A 21,575-nucleotide genomic window follows, 5' to 3' on the forward strand; every position below is an offset into this window, starting at 1 on the left:
CGATTATTTCATTACCCTTCAGCCCTCATCACTGAAATTTATGTATGTTTCATGATAATGATCGCTTTTATAAGATAGTCTGACCTTCGGTTTTTTCCTCAGCTTGATCAGATTTCTCTTTTTTTTTTTCATATCAAAATTTGAAATTTATAATCATTGACTGATATAAAAGAAAAAAAAAAAAGAAAAAAAAATTGTAGATTATACAACGTGTAATGTGAAAATCATACACGGTATACACGACAGTACTGGTGAACGTGGTTTTAACATCCTGTTACGTCATCGTCGCATTATTTGTGCCTTTGATTCGTACGGAATACAAATTTCGTTCCTTTTTTGAAACTGCAATTTTGAAAAGAGAAACGCAACGCAGGTCCTTGTAAACCCCTTATTTAAATTAGTGCTCGTTAGAGCAGCGAAACTCACGAGCAAATAGAAGAATTACTATGGCACACTTAAAGCGGGTGCAATTAAATTTGCAGAAAATAATCGTACGATATCTTTCAGGTGCTAAAAGAGGATTCTGATTCTGTTTACTCAGACTTATTATCAGTTGGTTGATTTTTTCGTTACATAATCTTTGACAGAACGAACAATTTCCAACATCTAATTAATAGAATAATAGTAATATGCTAATAGTAAAAGAATAAAATTAATTTAGAAAATTTTGTCTTTAGAGTATTGGAGTTTAAATTGTATTGCGCTGTTCTCATTTTTCTTCGAATGCTAATTGAAAATGATATTTCTATGAAAAGTGATTCGAAACGCGGCTTCAAGGATCAATCGTCGTCACGGTTGTAACTCTAGCAATGAGTAATTGCATTTCTAGGTGAGAATTCTGACTAAGTCGTAGTAGACTTCCACCAGAAGGTAAATACCGAGTTCATTTAAAGAGAACATGACTTTATAAATGATATTATCGCACTAAGATGCTTTACTTAGGCTTATCAAATATTTGTCGATGATATTTCGTTGGCAAATATTATGTAATCGCGATCTTTTTTTTTACCATTGTGCCATTTAAATTAATTTCCAAGAATTTTGCAACGCAGTCACCTTTTCTTTTTAAATCCTTCGGCTTGAAACTAAAATTATAGATTTAAATTTGTAAGATAATTCATACAGTTCAATTTAAGTTTATTAAGGCGTAAGAACTGTGTCGTTAGCATAGTGTAGGAAATGAACGAGCAAGTCGCCGGATGCGCTTGTTTCTGACTGGCACGACTAATTTGCCCAAGGAATCGCGACGAATTAAACGAATTCCAACCGACTTGTATCGCCATTCTCGCAATCACCCAAACGAATCGAGTGTAAAATTCCTTAATAACAATATGATCCCCCATTTCCCACCAGGAAGATGATATTAGCGTATATTTGAAAAAATAATTCTTGTCCAACATTGGGATACACGCTCGTTCAATCATATTTTATATAAATTAAAGAAAAAAAAAATTTATAATATTGTAAAGGTTTGTATTATTGATTTCTTGTCTTCAATCTTTTTTACCGACAAATCTATCAATTACCGATTACAGGTAAGCGCGCTGCCCCGTGGCGCACCCTGGCGGGAAACGGCGGAACCCACTTTGCCGCGAATTAAACGCGCGCTAATATTTGAATTTCCACGATCGGTAAACTATAAAATTTTGTAACTTTGAACGCGTTTAAATGTGGTCTGCAACGCAAGGAGCATTTCATGATATTTCTGGTATTTTGGTAGTTAAAATAATTAAACAATTTACACATATGTGAATATAACTACTATGTTATTGAATTTAAATTTAAATTGAAAACTACATTCTAACGGGAACGAATAAGCATGCAAGTTAGATCTGTCTAGGCTGCAAAATAAATATCTATAAGAAGGCGACGCAAACAAACAACTACTTGCTTCCACTGATTGTGACTTAGCCAATTTATATTTTTAAACTGATGTAACTTCACCGCTGGCCTCAATTATTTGACTCGAGACTTTAACCTCTTATTGGCTCGTTATTATTCCGACAGTAACACTTATCATGCACAAACAATAGGTTGAATCATATTACTTTTGTAAATTAAAAAAAAAAAAAAAAATGATAATTTGTAAGATGATATAAATGCCATTGACCGTGAAAAGTAAAGGGACTATTTTCAATTCGAGAGAAATTTTCAGAGAGTTTTTAACTACTTTCACGTGCGTATACAGTTATTGTCAAGGTGAAATACTGAAATGGTATAGGCAGAGAGAACCTACATGAATTATTTAGGGCGTACTATATCCAAGAACCTTCTAGATCATGATAGCGGCTACCCTTAGAACGGTGAATAAATTTTCATTTAACAGACATACGGTGGCGAATAAAGATAAAATATTTAAGACATCGGCAAGGTTAATCGATAGGGCTATATACTCAAATCGTGTGAGCTTATAGGTTGAAATTAAAAAAAGAGAAGGTACTCGTATGGAAGTATAGAAAATCATTACTTTCAAAGAATAAAATTAAGTTAATTTTATCAAGACAACGTCATTCGATCGAGTCTAAATTTATCTTCATTTTTATTGATATTTTCTCATATAAAAAATAGCAGTCGTGAAAGACTTTCTGTAATTTAGATATCATAGGTAGAAAATGCATTTCTAAATGGAATTATTTCTGACAAAATAATAATTGAAGATTCAACATACGATCGAACGAGATTATCGTGGGTATAGTGTCGCGAAGGATCGATCGAGGGGAAACCGTCGTCGTCGTCGTCGTCGTCGGCAGCAGCAGCAGACGAGCGTGCATTCCGGTTTGTAACTGTGTATATGCAGTTCACGTATACATGCATATACACAAACGCGAAACGACGCGTTCCTTGCACGCAGAGCTCCGATCGGGAGACCGCCAACTATCAATTTCCGTTTTGAATTACCAAACGCCATAACGCATGCACGCGCCGCTCAAACGAATCTCCGGTCTTCGTGACTTAACGAGGTTCCTACTAAGAAACGCATCGATGCACATTTCTTCTTCGCTAATAAGACCGCCTTCTTCCTTGCATACATTTCGGCTGACGATAAATCAGAATTCACACGATATAGAACAACGGGGACGAAACTTTTTATTCAGTTTCGCCATCTCTTGGAAATTACTCGAAACAGAAAATAAATGTTCCGAAATATTCTTTGTATGATAATTAACTGACGACGAATTGAGCCGGCAAACGTATTAAGGCAATTAACTATTTATTTATAATAATATTAAATAGGTAGTTAACTAGCATGGGGGTGACCGGCGCCATTAATCTAATAAACGATCGTATCCTTAATAATTTTTATTCAAGTATTCACCGTCCTATACGATGACCATTTCCACTATGCCAGTAAAAATAATTAATTATTTTAAATTAAGTAGCTGTAAATCGCGGAGAATCGAAAGGATGCTATTGAAAATGAAGAATTTGAGAATCACTGGATATACGTCCCTGGTCTTACGTAATCAGACTGCACCCACTCGTTTTACTGCACGTAGTCTGACCGTAATCTGTCAATTTACTTTTGACAGTATATCCAGAGAACGGAAATCCGATGCAGCGCACCTTACGATTTGCATATTCGATATATTTTCAAATCATTCAATTCGATACCATCGATCAAGGCGAATCGACAATGTTCGAGAATTGTGTAACAGTCGAGATAACCGGAAACGAGATCCACCGGTATGCCGAGAGATCTTTTCGGAACAAGAGTGGCGAAAATGAAACCGATCGAATTAATGATCAAAAATATTGTATATCATGAGATAGTTAATTAGGACAACAATTCTACATGTACTAATACTTGAGAATTATCGCGTTAATGTTGTTCCGTGCAAAATCAAAATCAATAGCCAGGGAAAATGAACGTTTCGTGCGGAAAGAAGAACCACAAAGATGTAATACGGTATTATTGAAACCATCGAAGTGAGATCGATAGTAACTACGGTAAAACGACACTCGACGGTGTTTCTTAAAATCGATCTTCTACTGTAATCCTATCAAACTTGAAAACAATAAGAATTATCAAGAGAATTCCATTAGGAAGAACTTGTAATTGAGACAGTTATTTTTAGTTTTGTAAAATAATACATAACCTTGAAAGACGAAGCAGAAAAGTCATATCTTTTAGCGAACCTTAATTTGACTCGGACACTCGTGAATCATGAGATATTTCTCATGAAACAGAGGTTAACGTTTCCATTAAAATATGCATTCACAGGACACGTAACTATTATATCTCTGCGATGTATATCACGTTCAGTGATATAACTTTTAAATACATATTCTTCTGAATGTTTTGGAAATTGCAAGAGCATTAATTATGAAACTTTCATTGAGATATTAAGAATCTTTGAACAAATGACTGCACATATTGGCAACCTTTCTAAAATTTCGTTACAATGTATCACGTGTAATTGAAATTTTAGATATTATGTATCTCTTCTTTAAATATTTGCATATGCAAACTTATGAATGAAAAGATTGTATAAAATATATATCAAAAATTGAATCAGGAAAATTATTTCAACGAAAAACCGTATATAAATTGGATTAATACAGCAGGTCGGTTCGCTAACCTAAAAACCGGTATATCGAGAGATCGCAACGTAGAATCGCCACGGAGATTATCGAAGATTGACTCGACGATGAATCATTACTTAAATACGCGTTTCAATTCTAGAGAATCAACAGAACAAACCATGCCGATCTCTGAGGTCGACAATCGATGGATCGTTTAATCGTTTACCGGCGACACAACCGTTCTCTCATAATTCATATTCCTTTTGGAATTTATAAATATTCCAAATTATTTCAAAGATTCTTTCGATCGACACGATTTGCACGTTTAGTCGAAGCGTAATCGGTTCGCGGAAAAGAACGTTTTGTGCAAAGGTATGGAAATATCCTGCTTACCTTTGCAGACAAAAGAAAGTCGAAGGATGTGTTCTGAGAGTTAGTAGTCCTCGGGCACGTCGTATGCAGGCACGAGTCGGAAACGAAGTGGCGCGGAATCAACTCGCTTCGCGACAGCCGAGAACCTCTCCTCTCTGCCTCGGCCAATCGCATCCCTCCTTTGTACATACTCCACCTCACCCCTCGATCCTCTCCCAGGGACGGTCCGCGGTCCAGCTACGTTCCTCTGTTCCGTTATTTCTACGAGGACTCCTTTGGTTGCTACCTCGACTTTTTTATTTTCTCCTCCTAATTATCCTTCGCTAACAGAAGGATCATTTGTAAGTTCTTCCGGAAATAACCGAAAACGAGGGAAGGGGTAATAGAATATGTAATGTATTCTACGGTTCAACGTCGACACTGTGCTTACCTGTATTTGTAATACCGGAACTCGAACCGGTCCCATTTATAACCAGAAAGACAGAAGACGGTAAATTAGAAACGATCAATAATTAAATCAGGTATCAATAATGAAATTAATAATACAATAATTTATAATACAACTCAACTTATTTAATCACTGTCAGCTACTTGGCAACTTCGAGATAACGATTATCTGGGATTATTATCGATAATCGAATCGATGAAATCGAAGATAGAAAAGAAACACGTTCAGTCACCTGTTTCTGATGGAACAACTACGCGAACAATTGACAACTTACAAAATAAATTTCAAATGTAAGGATAAATCTTATGAATAGTTATTGTATTATTTTAATTGTGTAATTTGATCGTAGAATATCTTTTTGGGCGTAAAACATAATGAAATTGGTTATGTTTTTCAGTGAACGTTGTATCAAAGAGCAAACGATCGATAATCGATTTTCTCTGATCATGCGATTAGTACGTTGAAGTTAAACTTCCATAACTGTTTGATTGTTATCCAATTCAAAAACTATATCATTTTTTAAATTTTATCTGTGTAATTATAAAATGAAACTTAAAAAATCACTTGTTTCAGGTTAAAACACTACTTTAATGTTAAATCACTCACACGAAATAATTCTACGGTGAACAAAGTAATTACAGCATCCTCCTACAGAGGACAAGGTCTGCTCTCGATCTTATGAATCATAGCGTTCGTAAAGCATGTTCAGGTCGTTCTTTCACCGTTCGTGCAAAAAAGAGCAGCAGAGTTCAGTGATCTGGAAAGTGTGGTTGCGACTAATGCTTAAGGAATCTTTGAAGAGTACCAGCCACTATGAACACCAAATATTATCTATCCTATCTATATTTACTATATATGTGTACATATATTAATCAGACACTGTACCAGTTAAAATGCGATGGTCTATAAATAACGGATACCGTATTCGCACCTGAAATTCTTTAGTGGATTATGACGTTGTATTTGTCGACCATGACACAACGTGTGTGCAAGTAGACGTAATCTTCTTTAGACGGTACACGTGTATTTAATTCTGTCGACGCTCTGCACCTTTTGATACCTTAGGAGTAACCTGGTTTCATACATATTCAATTATTCTTTTTTCTAACTGTAAATTTACATGTTTCAAAAGCTTAATTTATCATGTTTCAGCGTACATCGAGGAAGCGTTTGCATTCTCAGACTGTTCGATGAATTTTTTAAATTCGACCACGCGTACCGGTCCGTTTCCACGTTGTTCCCTGGATTTCTCCAAATATATGGGTCATGGAGCATTTCCAGAGAACTGTGGAACCCGGGAGTGTCGCTTGGCCGTTACGAAATCAGCTGTGCGCCTGTCGCTGCTTGTTGTAGGTCGTGTCAGGACTCCTCCCGACCTCCCTTCTTCTCGTTCCCTCTCATTCCATCTAATGGAAGAGGTGGCAGAGAAGAGGGGATATTTAAAGGTCGCTTCAACTGGAGATCAATACGAAACCTACATACCTACCTTCCCTATCAGCCCAATGGGAATGTCCAAAATGATCTTCCTCTTTCAATCGTTTCACCCCGTCAATTGACCTCTATCGAAAATGTATTCAAATTCAAACAGCAAGACCATACGATTTTATAATTGGAATAGAAACATTGTTCAATATTATTAGAGAAGTTCAGTAAGGATTTAAGAGGCGTAGGATGATATACATACAACGAGCTCCATCATTATCTCTGTTTATCTTGATGGGCGGAAGAAAGCATTTCAAAGGAAAAGATTGCCTCTTTGAGGGAACAGGTTTTTTTTTCAGGGTCAACTCTTTTACCATTTTCAAGGTCATCCATATTTTTCATTCACGTTGGTTAATTCAAACGAAGCGTTTAACATTAAATTAATATCTAATTGTAACTTCGTGTTTCAGATCGAAACACATTACCAATGTCATTCAATGGACAGACAAGTACGGAAATGTTTATTTGCAATCGATACGTTTGAAAATCGATCGGTTTCGAATAACGTGTATTGTGTTCGAGACCAGAGAAGAGCGCGTAATTGTGTTGACGACGAAGAGAATGGAAGGTTTATGATTTCTAAGTCTACCTGGAAAGTACAATCGAGTATTAAACTATGCTGTTGAAAACAATGTATATTTAAACATTCCATTGGTATAATACAGGATGATCATCCGAATAATTATGTAACACTTTAAGCTTGCTGGCACAAGGTGGCCAGTAAAATTACGTCAATGGCCGGGGGAAATTACTTTTCCTCGCTAGATACGTTATTTTTATCCCGAGATCTGTTTTGCGGTATTTTCTCATCACTCTGACTTTAAGTGAAACACACAAGGTATCTATTTTTTGCATTTCTCTGGGAAACCACCCGAGCTATAACAATTCTTAACGTATGATAATGTTGCTCCGTTAATGGAGCAGAATGTAAAATGAAGTAACTTTCTGTTTTCTCAGGTAACGAATCGACGAATGTTTCAAGGGAGATCGCGCCTACCGGAGCCACCCAAGAAGAAACTGACCAGTTGAACCGTGTAGTCTCCCACAAAAATGCCGCTTTAAATGCCACGATAAACGCATTAAATGAATGGTTTAACCGCCCAGAGAGCTATGATTTTATCGCATGACTGACTGGCACCGAGTACAGCAAATATTTGTCGTCCAGTTTCACAGCAGAACACCACGTAACTGCTATCGATCTAGCTATTTTTGTAGCTCAGACAACAAAACTATAAATCTTCTTCACGCAGCGATGAACCGAAAAGTAATCGTATTCAATCATTGGCTAAGGGCAGTTTTCAATGCCAATGTCTCTTGACCGTGTTAACCGGTGTTTGGTAATTTCGACACGCTTCTTGAACAAAATCAGTGACAGTCAGGTTGCTTCTTTGTTACATAATGTTGGCCAAAGATTCCGCTTTCGTATACAATTGTTTTCCGTGAAAACGATTAACCACGCCAAGATTATCTTACTGGCATTCCAATTTGGAACACATGCTGCTATTTGCATGTTTACTTATCCATTTTGTCACGCTTTTATTTTTTTTTTTTATGATTAATTCATTTAAATGTTGTGTGTGGAAATATTTTTATTTTTATTTATTGTTAATATATTACGTATTCTGTTGTACATTTTTATTATATCATACTTGTGAGTTTCGAAAACGGACTATCTGTCTTGATATTGACACAACTTATCGATCAGACGGATTAAACTTGGCAAGGTATATTAAAACGAAACGAAATTTCGTAAGAATCGTGACTATTAGCACGTAAAACTTTGAACATCGCCGCAGTTCCATAATAGTAGGTAACAAATACTTGTTACACTTTCAACAAAATAATATAAAGAGCCTTGTTATATACGATTCACGTATCAAATCTGTCCATGACCTCTCAATGAACTCATTTGGATCAATTGTTGACACCGAGTTGATATGTGGCCAATGAAATTAGTCAGTAGGACAATTAAGTGCATCACACTGATAAATCCTGAACAAGATGCTCAGTGATCACATGTAATCATTACTAAGAACAACTATAACAAGTGGTTTTACTTGGCATCATCCACTTATCTACTTTGATTTTTCAATAGATTTACCGATGTCTGATAAATAATCAATTACTACAATAGTACACACTTTCCATAGTACTGAACTTTGAAATTTGTATTATAGGTATTGAATTGGAAGACTGGTCGATGCAGAGGATAAACAGAAGGAAAGAGAAGCTCGAGAATAACCGGATGCACTATATCCATTACTTCAAGAGACCCGATATATCTTACGCAAAGCACAATTATCTAGCAGTTCAACAGAGCTTAAATTTAGCGAGGAATTTTGCTAAGTCGTCGAGACCGTAAAGACTGGAGGGCCCAGCCAGTGCAGTGCTGGGACCGAAATACACGTCGAATACACCGACGCTGCACGAATTGTTTTTCTCGTTGTTGCTTTTTTACCTTGCTGTTTCGTTAAACCTTCTTGGTCTTGGTACAGTCTGGTAAATAACTTGGCTTTCTTCAAAACAACTAATGCGTTGGCATAAAGCCATGTATACTGTTTTCTACCTATGAACATTCAACTAATCCTCCCATCATAGCCCCTCAGATATTTTACCAATGAATTAAATTGACAACGAGAGAAACAAAGCATCACACGTGTAGGACAATTGAAATTGTACCTGTAAAATGTATTTTTACAAAATTCCTACCTGACAGGTAGAAACGAACGATCTGTCGAGCATCGAAACTTTTATTAACAAGCCAGGCTGCGATACTCTAATGCATTTATGTCGTAAGATCGCGTCTTAAGACATCGCTCCCTTGCTCGAGCATCGTGGTGGCCGTGAAATCAGCCACGCCGACCATTCTAAAATCGTGCCAGAATTTCTTGCCAAATTTAATTGGAACCTCGCTGTCTTCTCTGTCTTCTCTGTCTTCTCTGTATGTATATGGTCCGAAGAATTTATTTATTTATTATATTACAACCACCTGGTGCAAGGATTGTTCAGTCAACTGTGGTAAAAATATAGGTGGAATTAATAAACTTTAATTTTTGCAGATGTAACCCGCACCTGCAATCTTTCGTCGCTTATCAGCTGCTAATTTATCGCTTGATAGCAGTCCTCCAATGTATCAGCGAACAATTTCTGGATAAACGTTCATTGTGGAATATATAGATGGTAAAAAATATTCGACTTGTTATCTCGCTGGGAGTAAAATTTGTTCCAATAATAGAAATCTTGGAGCTCTAGGAACAGTCGAAAATAGATGATGTGCTTGAGACATTGATCGATTACCATTTTCATCAAAAATACCATGAGAGTCTTGAACTTACAAGTTACAAGGAAATTTCTTTTTCAAAGGACAAGCTATTTCTGTACGTGTATAGAAAACTTTGGATGAACTGAGTCTTTGAAAAATCGTGAAACACGAACACGTGCAGTTACTTGGATTATGTAAGGAACCTCGCGTAAGAACTGCTAAACGATAATGATTTGTTAGTTTACAGGTTGGTTACACGTTCTGTTACGAAACGGATTGTTAGCAAGTTGAAGATACAAGATGTTTCGAGAATAAAATTTATTGAGTCTGATGACTTTGTTATCAGCAGACTTCATTTTTTAATTATCAGTAATATTCCATTTGAAATAAATGATAAAGAAGTTAGGACTTTCTAAATCTCTTGGTCTCGGCGATTCATCAAACAAGATTCTTCAAAGGATACACCTCAGGATAGATGGTTACCCTCGACAAGTGGTATTAAAAATTGAAGTTTGTTTGCATAAGGTTTTAAGCTCGTTTATATTTCCTGGTACGTGTTCGTACGCGGCTCAAAATAATCAGAGGCTGCTGCTCAAATGATTTTACTGCTCTCCATGCGTGTAAATGTTTCATAAAAAAAGCTGTTGTTACATTACAGAATATCTCTTCTATACCATTCAGTCTGAGTTTGCGGAGTCTCGGTCGCATTCGATCTTCAGCCTCAGGTGTTTATGCAAATTTAATTGTCCGTGGCAAAACTTTTTGGTGAGCACCAATCTCGTCATCGCGATACACACCACGTGGTAATAGCTCTAGGAAAACTATGCAGTCTATTTTCGAGCTTGAGGATTCGCTGTTGTCGGGTGGAATCGCGGGATCTTCCTCTCTTTGCGTGTAAAGAAAGGTCTTTTGCTAGAATACCAACTGTTTTCCTTTCTCGTTCGCAGAAAGGTTCTACTGTATTTTTAGAACCGGTTCCACGATTCAAATTTTTTTGCTCCTTTCTTTACTTTCAACTTTTTTTTACAGAGAAGATGAAAGATACCTTAATCCTCTGATGCTATTTTATAGGCTTAAAATAGCTTGAATATTTTGACATAACAGTTGGCAAGTACATAATATCCTATCATTTCAATTTATAATATGCTTGGATTTCATGTACATATAACATAAAACAGGTATCTTATTTTGATTAATGTGTAATTTTAATCTTATTGTAAATGACTGTATCGGTAATACTGTTTTTCTTTATATTTTAAGCATTAAGAATCGAAGATAATTTTATAAGGTATAAATTGAAGTTTCTTGCGTGAGGAAGATAAATTTTAGCAGGGTCTGTAGGGCGGATGAAACTCTCCCTCGGTGCAGAATACATTATATTGCTTTTATTTCGCTTATGCCATGCGTACTAGCTGCATTCTATTTCTCTTGCTTCAGCTAATTTCATCGGTGCTTGGTGGAGGGATCTTGCGAATGTTTGTCGACGACTGTCTGGTGATATTTTGAGACAGTTGCCTGTTGACAATATTTAATAGTCTGCAATCTGTCATGACATTTTTATGTATATATAAATTTGATATCAATGCATTAATAAGTGTAAAGCACTGATGGAATGTTAATAGAATTTGAATTTAATTTGAGATTTAAAGATTGGAGAGATTTCTATAATTGTTTTAACTTATTTATATAAGAAATTATCAGTAATTGTTATTTTATTGAATTGCAAATAAGATATGGGATAGGCCACCCATTGAATTCCTTTACTCGAGAACTCAGAAGGTCCCTTATCAACTTTGTATCAAATTCTACTATATCGATTGGGACGGTATTTCATCATAACGCTATCAGTGGTAGGAATTAAAATTAAGAACTCTTTTTGAAATCTTTCTTTTTATAGAAAGAAAAACGGCTGTATATTGAACCACGCTTCCATGCTTTCAATACCATTTTTTTGTATTTTGTAGATATTAGTCTGTGATCTGATTTCAAAATCATTTTTGTGGTGTCTGAATGAATCTGTAAAATCTGTGTTATACGCGATCATTAACAGATGTCTCTACCCATCGCGATAAGCAGCTAGTGTTGATAACATAGAGCACTTCATATGAAAGTGCAGCTAACACATATTCCAGGATGAACATATGAAACTTTTATTTATTTTGTTAAAACAGAATGTTTTAGCAAAAATCCATCATCATCATGTAAGTCAATTCTAACAGAAGATTTCATAGAATTTCTTCAGTGTTCATGATACATGGTACATAAAAAATGTTCTTAATTTCAGGAGAGTGTTATTATTATATAAAGGATCCTGAAGCCGAGGGTATGCTATTGTGAGTCTGTGAAAATTCCATGGATATCGTTCCCTCTTTCAAATCGAGTTGACAATTAAGTATTTAGGGTGGCTGCGGGTCGCGTGTCAGAGGGAGTCATCTTCGCCAGCATGATCGTACGTAAAAGCATATGGTTTTTGTATGGTGTCTAGAGTGGGGCTTGTTGAAGACACTCAACCATATAAATTTTATATCAAGCACTATCGTACCTTAAAAAAAAAAAAAAAAACGTTTAAATCATAGTACTGAATAATTACTTTTTAACTTGTAATAATCGAACACTTGTTGGATTTTTCTTTTTTACCGAATTTCATTTCCTTCTTTTAGAAAGCGATCTTAGGGGAGATTAGCCGTTCATCGATACTCGTATGCCACAATTCTAAGGATATATGGGCGCAGTTTTGTAGTTCTTTCCCCGGATCACATAAAATTCCGTGTAATCAGATCTAAAGACATCCCACGTAACATTCCCACCCGCAGTCATGTTATATTATTATACGTAGACGATCTTATGCGGGATGATAGTCCGACGTTTTTACCTCTCACCCTCCTGTATCAGAGGATTCTATGAGAAACTGAATTTCTCGTTCTCACGAAACATGGGGGTAGAGGTCCTCGACTAATTGCCCATCAATGTGGATCACAGTCTCTGTACGAAAAATTTCTATGGCATATTTGCTTTCATTCGCGTGAGAATCAGAGCTTCTCTCAGACTTTTCACGAATGTTGCTTCTATGGAGTTTTTATAGGTAAGTTTAAAAAATTGAAAATGATAATATTGTGGGTTATTAAAATCTAATCAAGTTATACTTTGTTATACTATAGATTGATATTAGAGGAAAAATATGAATAAATCAAGGTATCATTAGAAGAAACACCCTGTACGCGAATAGAGGACATACACGATGGCGACGGATGTGACTACGTCGGGTTAATAAGGATGCGACGTCATCGGGTTGCGACGTTACATTTTCTTCTTTCAATCACGATCTCTGAATCCAAGATTAAACGCCAGTTTAATTACCATTGCCATTAAGCACCAGGTTTACGACGTTTTTATAAAGAACAATCATGAAAAAATCTCAACACTTTCTTTATAAGAATTAAAAAGTTCTATTAATTCTCAACTCTAATCTATTTTTACCTCGTAGCATTTACTGCTGGAACCAATACACCTGTTGCACCTCGACTGACGATGAAAGAAACGTTCGCTACAATTAAAGGAATTCACCTTTTCTCAAAAGCAAATCTCAGGTAGAATCTACGCGTGGACTCGAATTTTTGAATGGACTGTGTGATATTGAATATTACAAAGGTTTCCGTATCAAGTCGCGGGTGCAGATCGGCTACCAGTATATTTCTCCTGAAAATATATAACATTAAATCTTCAACGTCACCCATCTTCCTACGCTTTGATGCGTGAAATGTACCAGCATGATATAAAATGACTAATACCAATGATACACGTCAAGTCTCGCATCGTGCATCGACTGCTGGGATATTGCTGCCATTTCTATGGGGGTGAAAAGGAGAAAAAAATGTTTATTGCGATATCTCGATCAAGAATCTCATGTGGGCACGTTAATTCGTAGACCTTACTGTAATAATTGCTTACGATGGAACACGAATTTCCCTCAAACTAACAATTAGCCATCTTACATGAAAAAATTAATGGAAAACTTACGCAGTAATTTTCATGAAACTTTCAGCTTTAAATTTTAATTTTAATTTTAAGTAAGTGTTGTTTACCAATTCTTTAATACAACTACGTAATACATCGGTCAAGATAATTAAATATTATTCTAAGCAATATATTCCTTTAAATAATATCTCAGAAGATTCGTTGAATTATATTTGAACATTTTCAGAGACAGATGCTCGGACTGTACCCGGAGGAAGTCCTGAGAATGCGTTCACCGGCGATATCTGCGCGAACAGAGAAACGTGAGTATGGCCGGCGAATAGCGGAGGTTCCCCGTCGCCTTCGCGCAATTACATCCAATTGAACTAATTCAGTCCAATTGACGTTAACAGGCTCAATTGGTCGGTCCTGGTAGTGTTCACTGGGGCCACCACGGCAATACTATCCGGTCGGCGCATACCTACGACGTAAAAAAAGCGGCTCGCGTGCAAAAAGATAGATACCCTGAACGTCCTGTCCAATCTAAATATACATACATATATACGTATAATACATCTGAACGAGCCGTTGTATCGAGCCTTTTGTCTGTCAGCTGCAATTTTTTCTTCTGGACCAAACAATTGAAACAGAGTCTTCATCGACTTGGAGTAATTGAGGCGAAAACTATGAAAATTTTGAGCAATTTAGATCTTGAAAAGGAGGATCTCTATTATATTCTTACATATTCCGTCACTTTTATGAACCATTATAATTATTAATATTATTTTGAAGAAAATTTAGTTGAATATGTAGAATTAAAATTTGTAATTGTTTTACAGAAATGTAAACAGAAGTCTGTCTGGGAGGAAAAACGACGTAAGTGGTTTCAGAACATAGTTATTGAAGGACAAATATGGTCGGAAGGGGAAGAGGTGGAGCCAAGAAACTCCTTCTATTTTGCTGGCCGACGTAGTGGGAGCAGAGCGTATCATATCCATTTCGTTCTCATCGTTCCTCCGGCTCTTTACCCCTCTCTTGCTTACCATGAAGAAGTAGTGGGAAATAATTATTCTGTCTTCTCTGTCTTCTGTCGTCAACACCCCCCAACTTCAATTTTGTCCCTTACGAAGTCTGTCATGTGCTTCGACATGTCGGGTAACTTTTTTTGTTTGAAACATAATGGTATTATTTGATAACTTTTATTATTTCACCCAGGTTCAAAGGTTAATATTTTTTATTTGAGAAAAAGAAAAGCACATATGGTACTCGTAATACAAAGGAAAGGAAGCAAGTAAACTGTCACTTATATTTTTGACGTTGATCGCCACGATAGAAAGGTATTGAAAACTAATTTTTTAATATTAACAGAGAAACTCATACATGTCTTCGGTTTATTAAATATTACTTCCACTCAACAATTACCACTTCCACCAAACAGTAGAAAAAAAAATTAAACTTTCTTTTCTAATTACAACAGACGCTTAATCCATGTGGAGACTGCATTTGTAAAACCATGAGGAGGAATTTGAATGTGCCGCGCGACAAGCTGTCACTTTCACCAAGCACGTGTTTCCTGTTGCACACTCATCACCAGAACTGTTCGGCCAGAATCGGGCGAGATCGCCTCGCTTGGAACACCGTCTGCACTTCCTGAAGAAACCTCTGTCTCAGTTAAGCCTAACTCAAACAACATCTTCAACGACGTTCATCTTCGGATAGGAATATAAAAAGTCTCGATTACTGAAACCCACGACAACACCACCGAGGGTGTCGGACACGGAAGAACGAGAAAAAGGGGTCGAAAAAGAAAGTCGTCCAGAGGGTCAGTGCAGGAGGCGACCCGTTACTGCAGCCCGGCACCACCGGACCTTCACTTATATCGTCTCTCGGCTAATAACGCTAGTAATGTGATATGATTAGCTTAGTTGAGTTCAGTTTAGTTCGTATTCGTTCAATTTAGTGGTTCGCCAGCAAAATCACATCGAGTTAAACCCATTTAGGCCAGTTAAGTTACCGACTTCTCGCTCTTGCACTGGCCGTCATCCTCCCGGCCTGGCCGCCTCCTGTATCCGCAGATATCCTGCGGATTCGAACCGTCTTCACCCGCATCTATCCATCTCCAATTTGCTTCAACTTCAACATTCTCTGCCCGGCCGGCTGTGTCTCGGAAACTAGACGTCAAGACTAGACGGATTGGTCCAAGATCAGAGATGCGGGTGATGGTTGAGTGACTTGAGTCGCGTTGTGATTCATAAAGAAGGTACATATAGAGATCTATGTAAGAACAATGATTCTACTTAGGCCCTTTTTTAGGTATAATTATCTTGGAGATGAGGAAAGCTTCGAAACAGATGTAGTCGATGAAAGAAAGATGCCTAGAATAAGAAGACTTTCGTGAAAGTTCAACTGTAAGTCTCTCTTTTATAGAACTAAAGGTTACTTCTATCTTTCCAATAAACCAATACATCAAATTGAACTCTTTCGTTAAATCTCTCTTCTTCGCGCAGACCTTGATCCTTCAAGGGTTAATCCTCTTTGAATCTGAAGTCGTTAACAAGAGATCCCAGCCTGTAAACAAATCAATTAATGAGCTTGGAATGGAAGGAGGAATAGTAAGGCCGCGGGAACGCTGGTGGAACCACGACGATTGGTTTCATCAGGAGAACGGAAAACGTGTTCTGTGTAGAGGGGGAGGAAGTAAAGAGTCCGCGAGAGTGCAATTAAATCAGCGCGTGAGAGGCGGGCGCGCGCGCGCTAATTACCGCCGATGAAATTAGCAGTTAATATACGCGTGTACACACGGAATGGGGGTAGTTTGATTGGGCCAATTCGAGGCAATTCCTGGCGATTGCTGGTTTCATTGAGCCTGCGCTTAAGAGCCTCAGTGCCACGCTGCCGGTCAACGGACATGGATCTCTTGGAAAGTATAGGTACTCTTACCTTTCTCGTACTTCCTATCGATCATCGTCCGTCGATCGTCCGCGGTTACCATCGATTTATCGACCTGTTCTCTTGGGACACCGGTTGAAATTCACACGAGGATCCAAACGTTGAATTCCACCTAATCTTATGGTGGAATTGTACGGAAACGCGAATCCATGATAGAAGCATGATTCCATCATGGAAGAAATGGTACTGTGAACGCGCGTCGATCATCGCCGAGCGCCGCATACTGATCTCTTGATCGAGGTTCAAGGTTTCGGTTCAAGGACTTTTGTAAACGTTCCCGGAGCAACGCTGGGACAACGCGTAACGCTTTGTAAAGTTGAAGTTTTGGTGGACTTTGAGTGGTGTGCAAGAAGATGGAACGAGGATTCGCTGAGATCAAGTAGAATAGAGTGAGTGTAAATTCTAAGTAATCTTGCTGATATCATTTTTGTTATCTTGAAGAGAATCGAGTCGAGCTACTGACTTTGGGAAATAATTATTGCGTATACACAGTGACATAATGCGATTGCAGCTTCTTACGCAAAGAAACTTCATCAATGATTAGAGCTTAACGTGTACCGTGGACTAAATACTTATCTACTTCTCATTCGACTAATTATGCTATAAGAATTATCTACAAGTGGTTAAAAATAGAAGAAGCTAAATTAACACGTGAACCAATGTACCAGAGTCCTTGGTCCATAGCGATGAAAGGGTCAACTGGAAGCACGAACCGATTCACAATTTTCCCATAACGATTCGACGATGCTGTGATCGTGAACGAAGCGGCCCGTTCTGATTCCCACATGCCCCACCACGAGTACAGGTCAGCTACGATTATCGTCAACCATGCCCGAGCGTTCTCCAAACGAAGCGACCGAGGGGGCGGTCGCAATGGTGGTAGAACAACATCCCAGTCGGGGACGGATGAAGGGAGACCGGTAGAAGTAGCATGCTGGAGAGACCCATGGAGAACAGAGTGGGAAGTGAAAAAAAAAGAAAAAAAAAGAGAGACAGAGGGGTAGGAAAGAGGGGACGAAGAGAGATATAGGGCTGATACGTTGGATCCGAAACGAGAGTAAAAGAGAAAGAAAGAGGAAGAAAAACGCACAGGAGGCAGTGGCAGTGGTACCGCGCCCGCATAAAACGGCCGTCCTCTCGTGAAGCACGTAGAGGCTAGTAGGTGCTACAGGATTGGTTGGCTTCCATGTGTGGGGGCGGCCTGGCCGGCAACCCGTTGAAAATATAAGCCTGTGTGAGTGTCGGTTGATTAGCCAGAGTCAGAAGAGATCGTCGGTAGCGCGACAGTGTCCAGATAGGCTGCTCCTCTTAACTCGTCCAACTCCAACAACAGCCGATCATCGTTCGGATAGAAAGCGTATCCCGATTTAGAGAGAAAGCCCGGTCCGATTCGTCTTTCCGATCCGATTCGAGTCTCCTGTACCGTCTCTATCCGTCCACGACACCGGGACCGGCCGGTTCACTTCGTTAGCTCCGCTTCAAACTAATCAAAATTAATCATAACCCGGGCAACAATTGATCGCAATTGGTCCGGATTCCATTACGGAGGACGCGCTAACGCAATCACCCGTGCCACCGTGGAAGCGAACGCTTTTTTACATAATTGACCACCAACCGATAAGAGGTGATTTTAATCGACTTCATCCGAGGAGAGACTTCCTTCGTCGAGGAATCAACCGGTCCGAGGAGGAGCGAACGGACTCAGCCGGCTGAAACTTGTTGCGCTCACGACGACCGCGAATCACCGCTTCTCTGATCAGGATTAATTGGGATTAATCGCAGGCGTCAACAGGTGACCCGTTCGCTTCTAACGCATCGAGATTGCTGATAGAAACGAGTCGAAAAGGAATGTGAATGTTCAACGTTCTCTCCTAATTAATTGGATACCATTGGAAGATTGAAGATAGAGACTGTGACCTATTAAGTTTCATCGGAGGTGAACAATTGTTGCTCTTGTAGCCACGTGTGCCTTTTTAGGACACAGTTCTTCGTTGCCATCGTCAAGAAGAATCAGTGGAGTGCATACTTCTTTTAACGGCTAGGATATCCAAACCGCAAGTGTCCATCGTCAGAAAGGAAGGCATCGATTTGAAGATGGACGGAGGTCCTTTCGACGATCCAATCTTCTCAGACTTTGGCGGTCGAGGAGGTTCGGGAGTGCACAGTATTCAAGTGATGCTCGGCTTACACGGTGGACATCACGGTGGCGATTTAATGCCAACCGGGGGACACCTGCACAAGTTGGATTCTTCCAACAGTCCTCCACCTCATCATCAGACGTCCCATCATCATCTGCAGCAACAACAACAGCAGCAGCAGCAGCAGCAACAGCAGCAGCAGCAGCAGCAACAAAAAGAGTTAAAGGAACTTGAACTAGCTGGAATGTACGCACCGCTTGCTCAAACTCAGGATGTAACCACCTCGACGTCGAGCGCCGCAACGCCAACCTCGACAACCCTCCAACAGGGCTTACAGCTTGGAAATTCTCTGAAAAGAAAGCCGGAAGATCCGATGAACACCCTTGCCCCAGGTATGTAATAATACTTGAATAAGTGTGAAATTATGATTAAAAGATAATAATTGTAATTTACATTACAGTCAGTAGCGAGACCCAGCCTGCTAAGAAGGACTCTAAAAAGAAGACTGATAACAATGGAATCAAGAAAAAGAAAACTAGGTAGTTATCCTCTCTGTTGTGTTTGACGATTAGTTTTCTAAATTCTAATAAATTTTAGAACCACGTTTACCGCATATCAGTTGGAAGAGTTAGAGAGGGCATTCGAACGTGCACCGTATCCTGACGTGTTTGCACGCGAAGAACTCGCTCTGAAGCTAGCACTGTCGGAATCCAGGGTTCAAGTTTGGTTCCAGAATCGACGCGCAAAATGGCGAAAGAGGGAACCTCCCCGCAAAACTGCCGGCTACATGGCTGCTGGTTCAGCGAGTCCTGGTTTGTCAGGTTAACATCTAAAATTATTCTTTTCCTATTAAACTCGGTTCGTAAGTCCGTATATGGAAGAATGACATTTTTCTTAATTTCATCAGGTTCGTTCACCTCGCTGAACAACACCCTGAACCCGTTCGCTTCTCCAACAACGGCGACCGCACCCCCCGATGCATGGGCGTATTCACCAGCCTATGACCTGGCACCGCATCTGAATCTCCTAAGTTCCTCCAATTCTCCTTATTCCACCTCGTTTGGTGGACCGAGTAACAATGGATCGGCGTACACATACGGGACGATGCTACCGCAGCACGATGCCTCGTTGTTCTCCACACCCTCGGGAAACACGATGCGCGTCCATCAGGATTACATGAATGCTAGCAACAGTCCACCACCGCCTTTGACTCGCAACGATTACCAAACGATGGTCACCACTCATTCACCGCCAACTCATCTGGCCAACTCCATGTCCGAGGAGGAACATCAACAGAATAAGCAACTGGACTATGTCAGTGGGCTCAGTCCAGCAGATAAGTATCAACACGAACAGCCAGATTACACGCAACAGCAGCAACAACAGCAACAACAGCAACAGGATCAGAAACAAGAATACGGGATGCACTCGCCGCAAGGACGTCAGGGGATGAAGGAACAAGTGATGGTGAAGAGTGAACCCACCAGCCAACAGAATTACGTACAGTTGCCTCCTTTTCTGAACTGACTCGAAACCTCCGTTCTAAACTTGTTCTAAAAGAAGACGGTTGCTTCCGTTTATCTTCTTCCTTTCACATTTGATATTGTTTAATGGAAAAGCTTTTTTTCCTTGGTTGAATAAGAGAGACTTTGCTCTTTGTATCTGTTGGAAAAAGGTAAGGGTAAAAAAGGAAATATATGAATGCAGTTTATAATTGCAGTAAACAATGTGTATAGGAAAAGAGAAAAATACCCTTTGAATACAAAATGATTATATTAAAGAAACTTTGGGTACGTATTTTAGTTTCAAATGCGAATTTAATTGTATATAAAATGCCCCGCGATAAAACTACTTTATGTAATTCTATTATGTATGATTGTTTTTTGAAATACCTATTTCTGAATTTATAGATCTTATAAACTTTATCACCTTATAAATAATTTTCTAAAAGACATTATAGTAATGCGGCGATGAATTGTAGATATTCTTCCTGAATGTTAAAAAAAATAAACCGCGTTTCTTTATTTTTATACTAAACATATAAGTAAAAAAACATACCAAATACTTTAAGAATAAATGAAGAAGCCATTGTAAGATATTTATGGAAGCATTCCAGTGCCTTAAAAATGTAGTTTAATCCAATGTATGTATTCTTATGAACGAATGTAAGTATTTTTGTATCGTTTTCTCTTTTGTTCATACTTATTTGAATAAAAAGCGTAAATGATATTAAATAAAATTGAACACCGTTGTGTTTCATACTCTTATACATATTCTACGACGATAGTGTTGTATACGAAAAAATATAAAATTAGAATATTATCGAATCACAAATAACACTGATATTCTCTTGACTTTCTCTTCTTTGTGTGACATTTGTAATTACTTGTGTCTAAATACACCTGAAACAATTATTGTCAGAAGTCAATTTTTTTTACTGGGGTTT

General features: G+C 38.4%; 1 protein-coding gene and 1 long non-coding RNA gene across 29 annotated transcripts; both read left to right on the forward strand.

The window, feature by feature from the left end:
* Nucleotides 1–5,214: 5,214 nt before the first annotated feature.
* LOC117610360 (uncharacterized) lies at nucleotides 5,215–11,264 on the forward strand. 23 transcript variants are annotated; one of them, XR_013063011.1, is made up of 11 exons: nucleotides 5,215–5,417; nucleotides 5,484–5,634; nucleotides 5,742–5,799; nucleotides 5,918–7,150; nucleotides 7,237–7,664; nucleotides 7,784–9,758; nucleotides 9,886–10,006; nucleotides 10,073–10,203; nucleotides 10,329–10,638; nucleotides 10,747–10,992; nucleotides 11,118–11,264. It is a non-coding gene; the product is annotated as an uncharacterized LOC117610360 (long non-coding RNA). The 23 variants fall into 23 exon arrangements; XR_013063012.1 differs by having other exon boundaries at nucleotides 10,079–10,203; XR_013063000.1 differs by having other exon boundaries at nucleotides 7,784–9,325; nucleotides 9,425–9,758; nucleotides 9,886–10,203.
* Nucleotides 11,265–12,374: 1,110 nt separating this feature from the next.
* repo (homeobox domain-containing protein reversed polarity) lies at nucleotides 12,375–21,530 on the forward strand. Of its 6 annotated transcripts, none has more exons than XM_034337623.2 (15): nucleotides 12,375–12,537; nucleotides 12,749–13,170; nucleotides 13,247–13,464; nucleotides 13,573–14,155; nucleotides 14,290–14,365; nucleotides 14,456–15,197; nucleotides 15,258–15,379; nucleotides 15,520–15,966; nucleotides 16,043–16,302; nucleotides 16,356–16,450; nucleotides 16,550–17,380; nucleotides 17,660–19,521; nucleotides 19,590–19,668; nucleotides 19,727–19,950; nucleotides 20,037–21,530. In XM_034337623.2, the coding sequence occupies exons 12-15, from the start codon at nucleotides 19,086–19,088 to the stop codon at nucleotides 20,654–20,656; spliced, it is 1,359 nt and encodes a 452-aa protein (XP_034193514.2). In that variant the 5' UTR covers nucleotides 12,375–12,537; nucleotides 12,749–13,170; nucleotides 13,247–13,464; nucleotides 13,573–14,155; nucleotides 14,290–14,365; nucleotides 14,456–15,197; nucleotides 15,258–15,379; nucleotides 15,520–15,966; nucleotides 16,043–16,302; nucleotides 16,356–16,450; nucleotides 16,550–17,380; nucleotides 17,660–19,085; the 3' UTR covers nucleotides 20,657–21,530. The 6 variants fall into 6 exon arrangements, with proteins under 6 accessions (XP_034193514.2, XP_076546905.1, XP_076546904.1 ...); XM_076690790.1 differs by having other exon boundaries at nucleotides 13,573–13,675; nucleotides 13,737–14,155; nucleotides 16,550–19,521; XM_076690789.1 differs by having other exon boundaries at nucleotides 17,252–19,521.
* The last annotated feature ends 45 nt before the right edge of the window (nucleotides 21,531–21,575 follow it).

The sequence above is a fragment of the Osmia lignaria genome, chromosome 11 (genome assembly GCF_051020975.1).
Source record: "Osmia lignaria lignaria isolate PbOS001 chromosome 11, iyOsmLign1, whole genome shotgun sequence".
NCBI classification, from domain to species: Eukaryota; Metazoa; Arthropoda; class Insecta; order Hymenoptera; family Megachilidae; genus Osmia; species Osmia lignaria.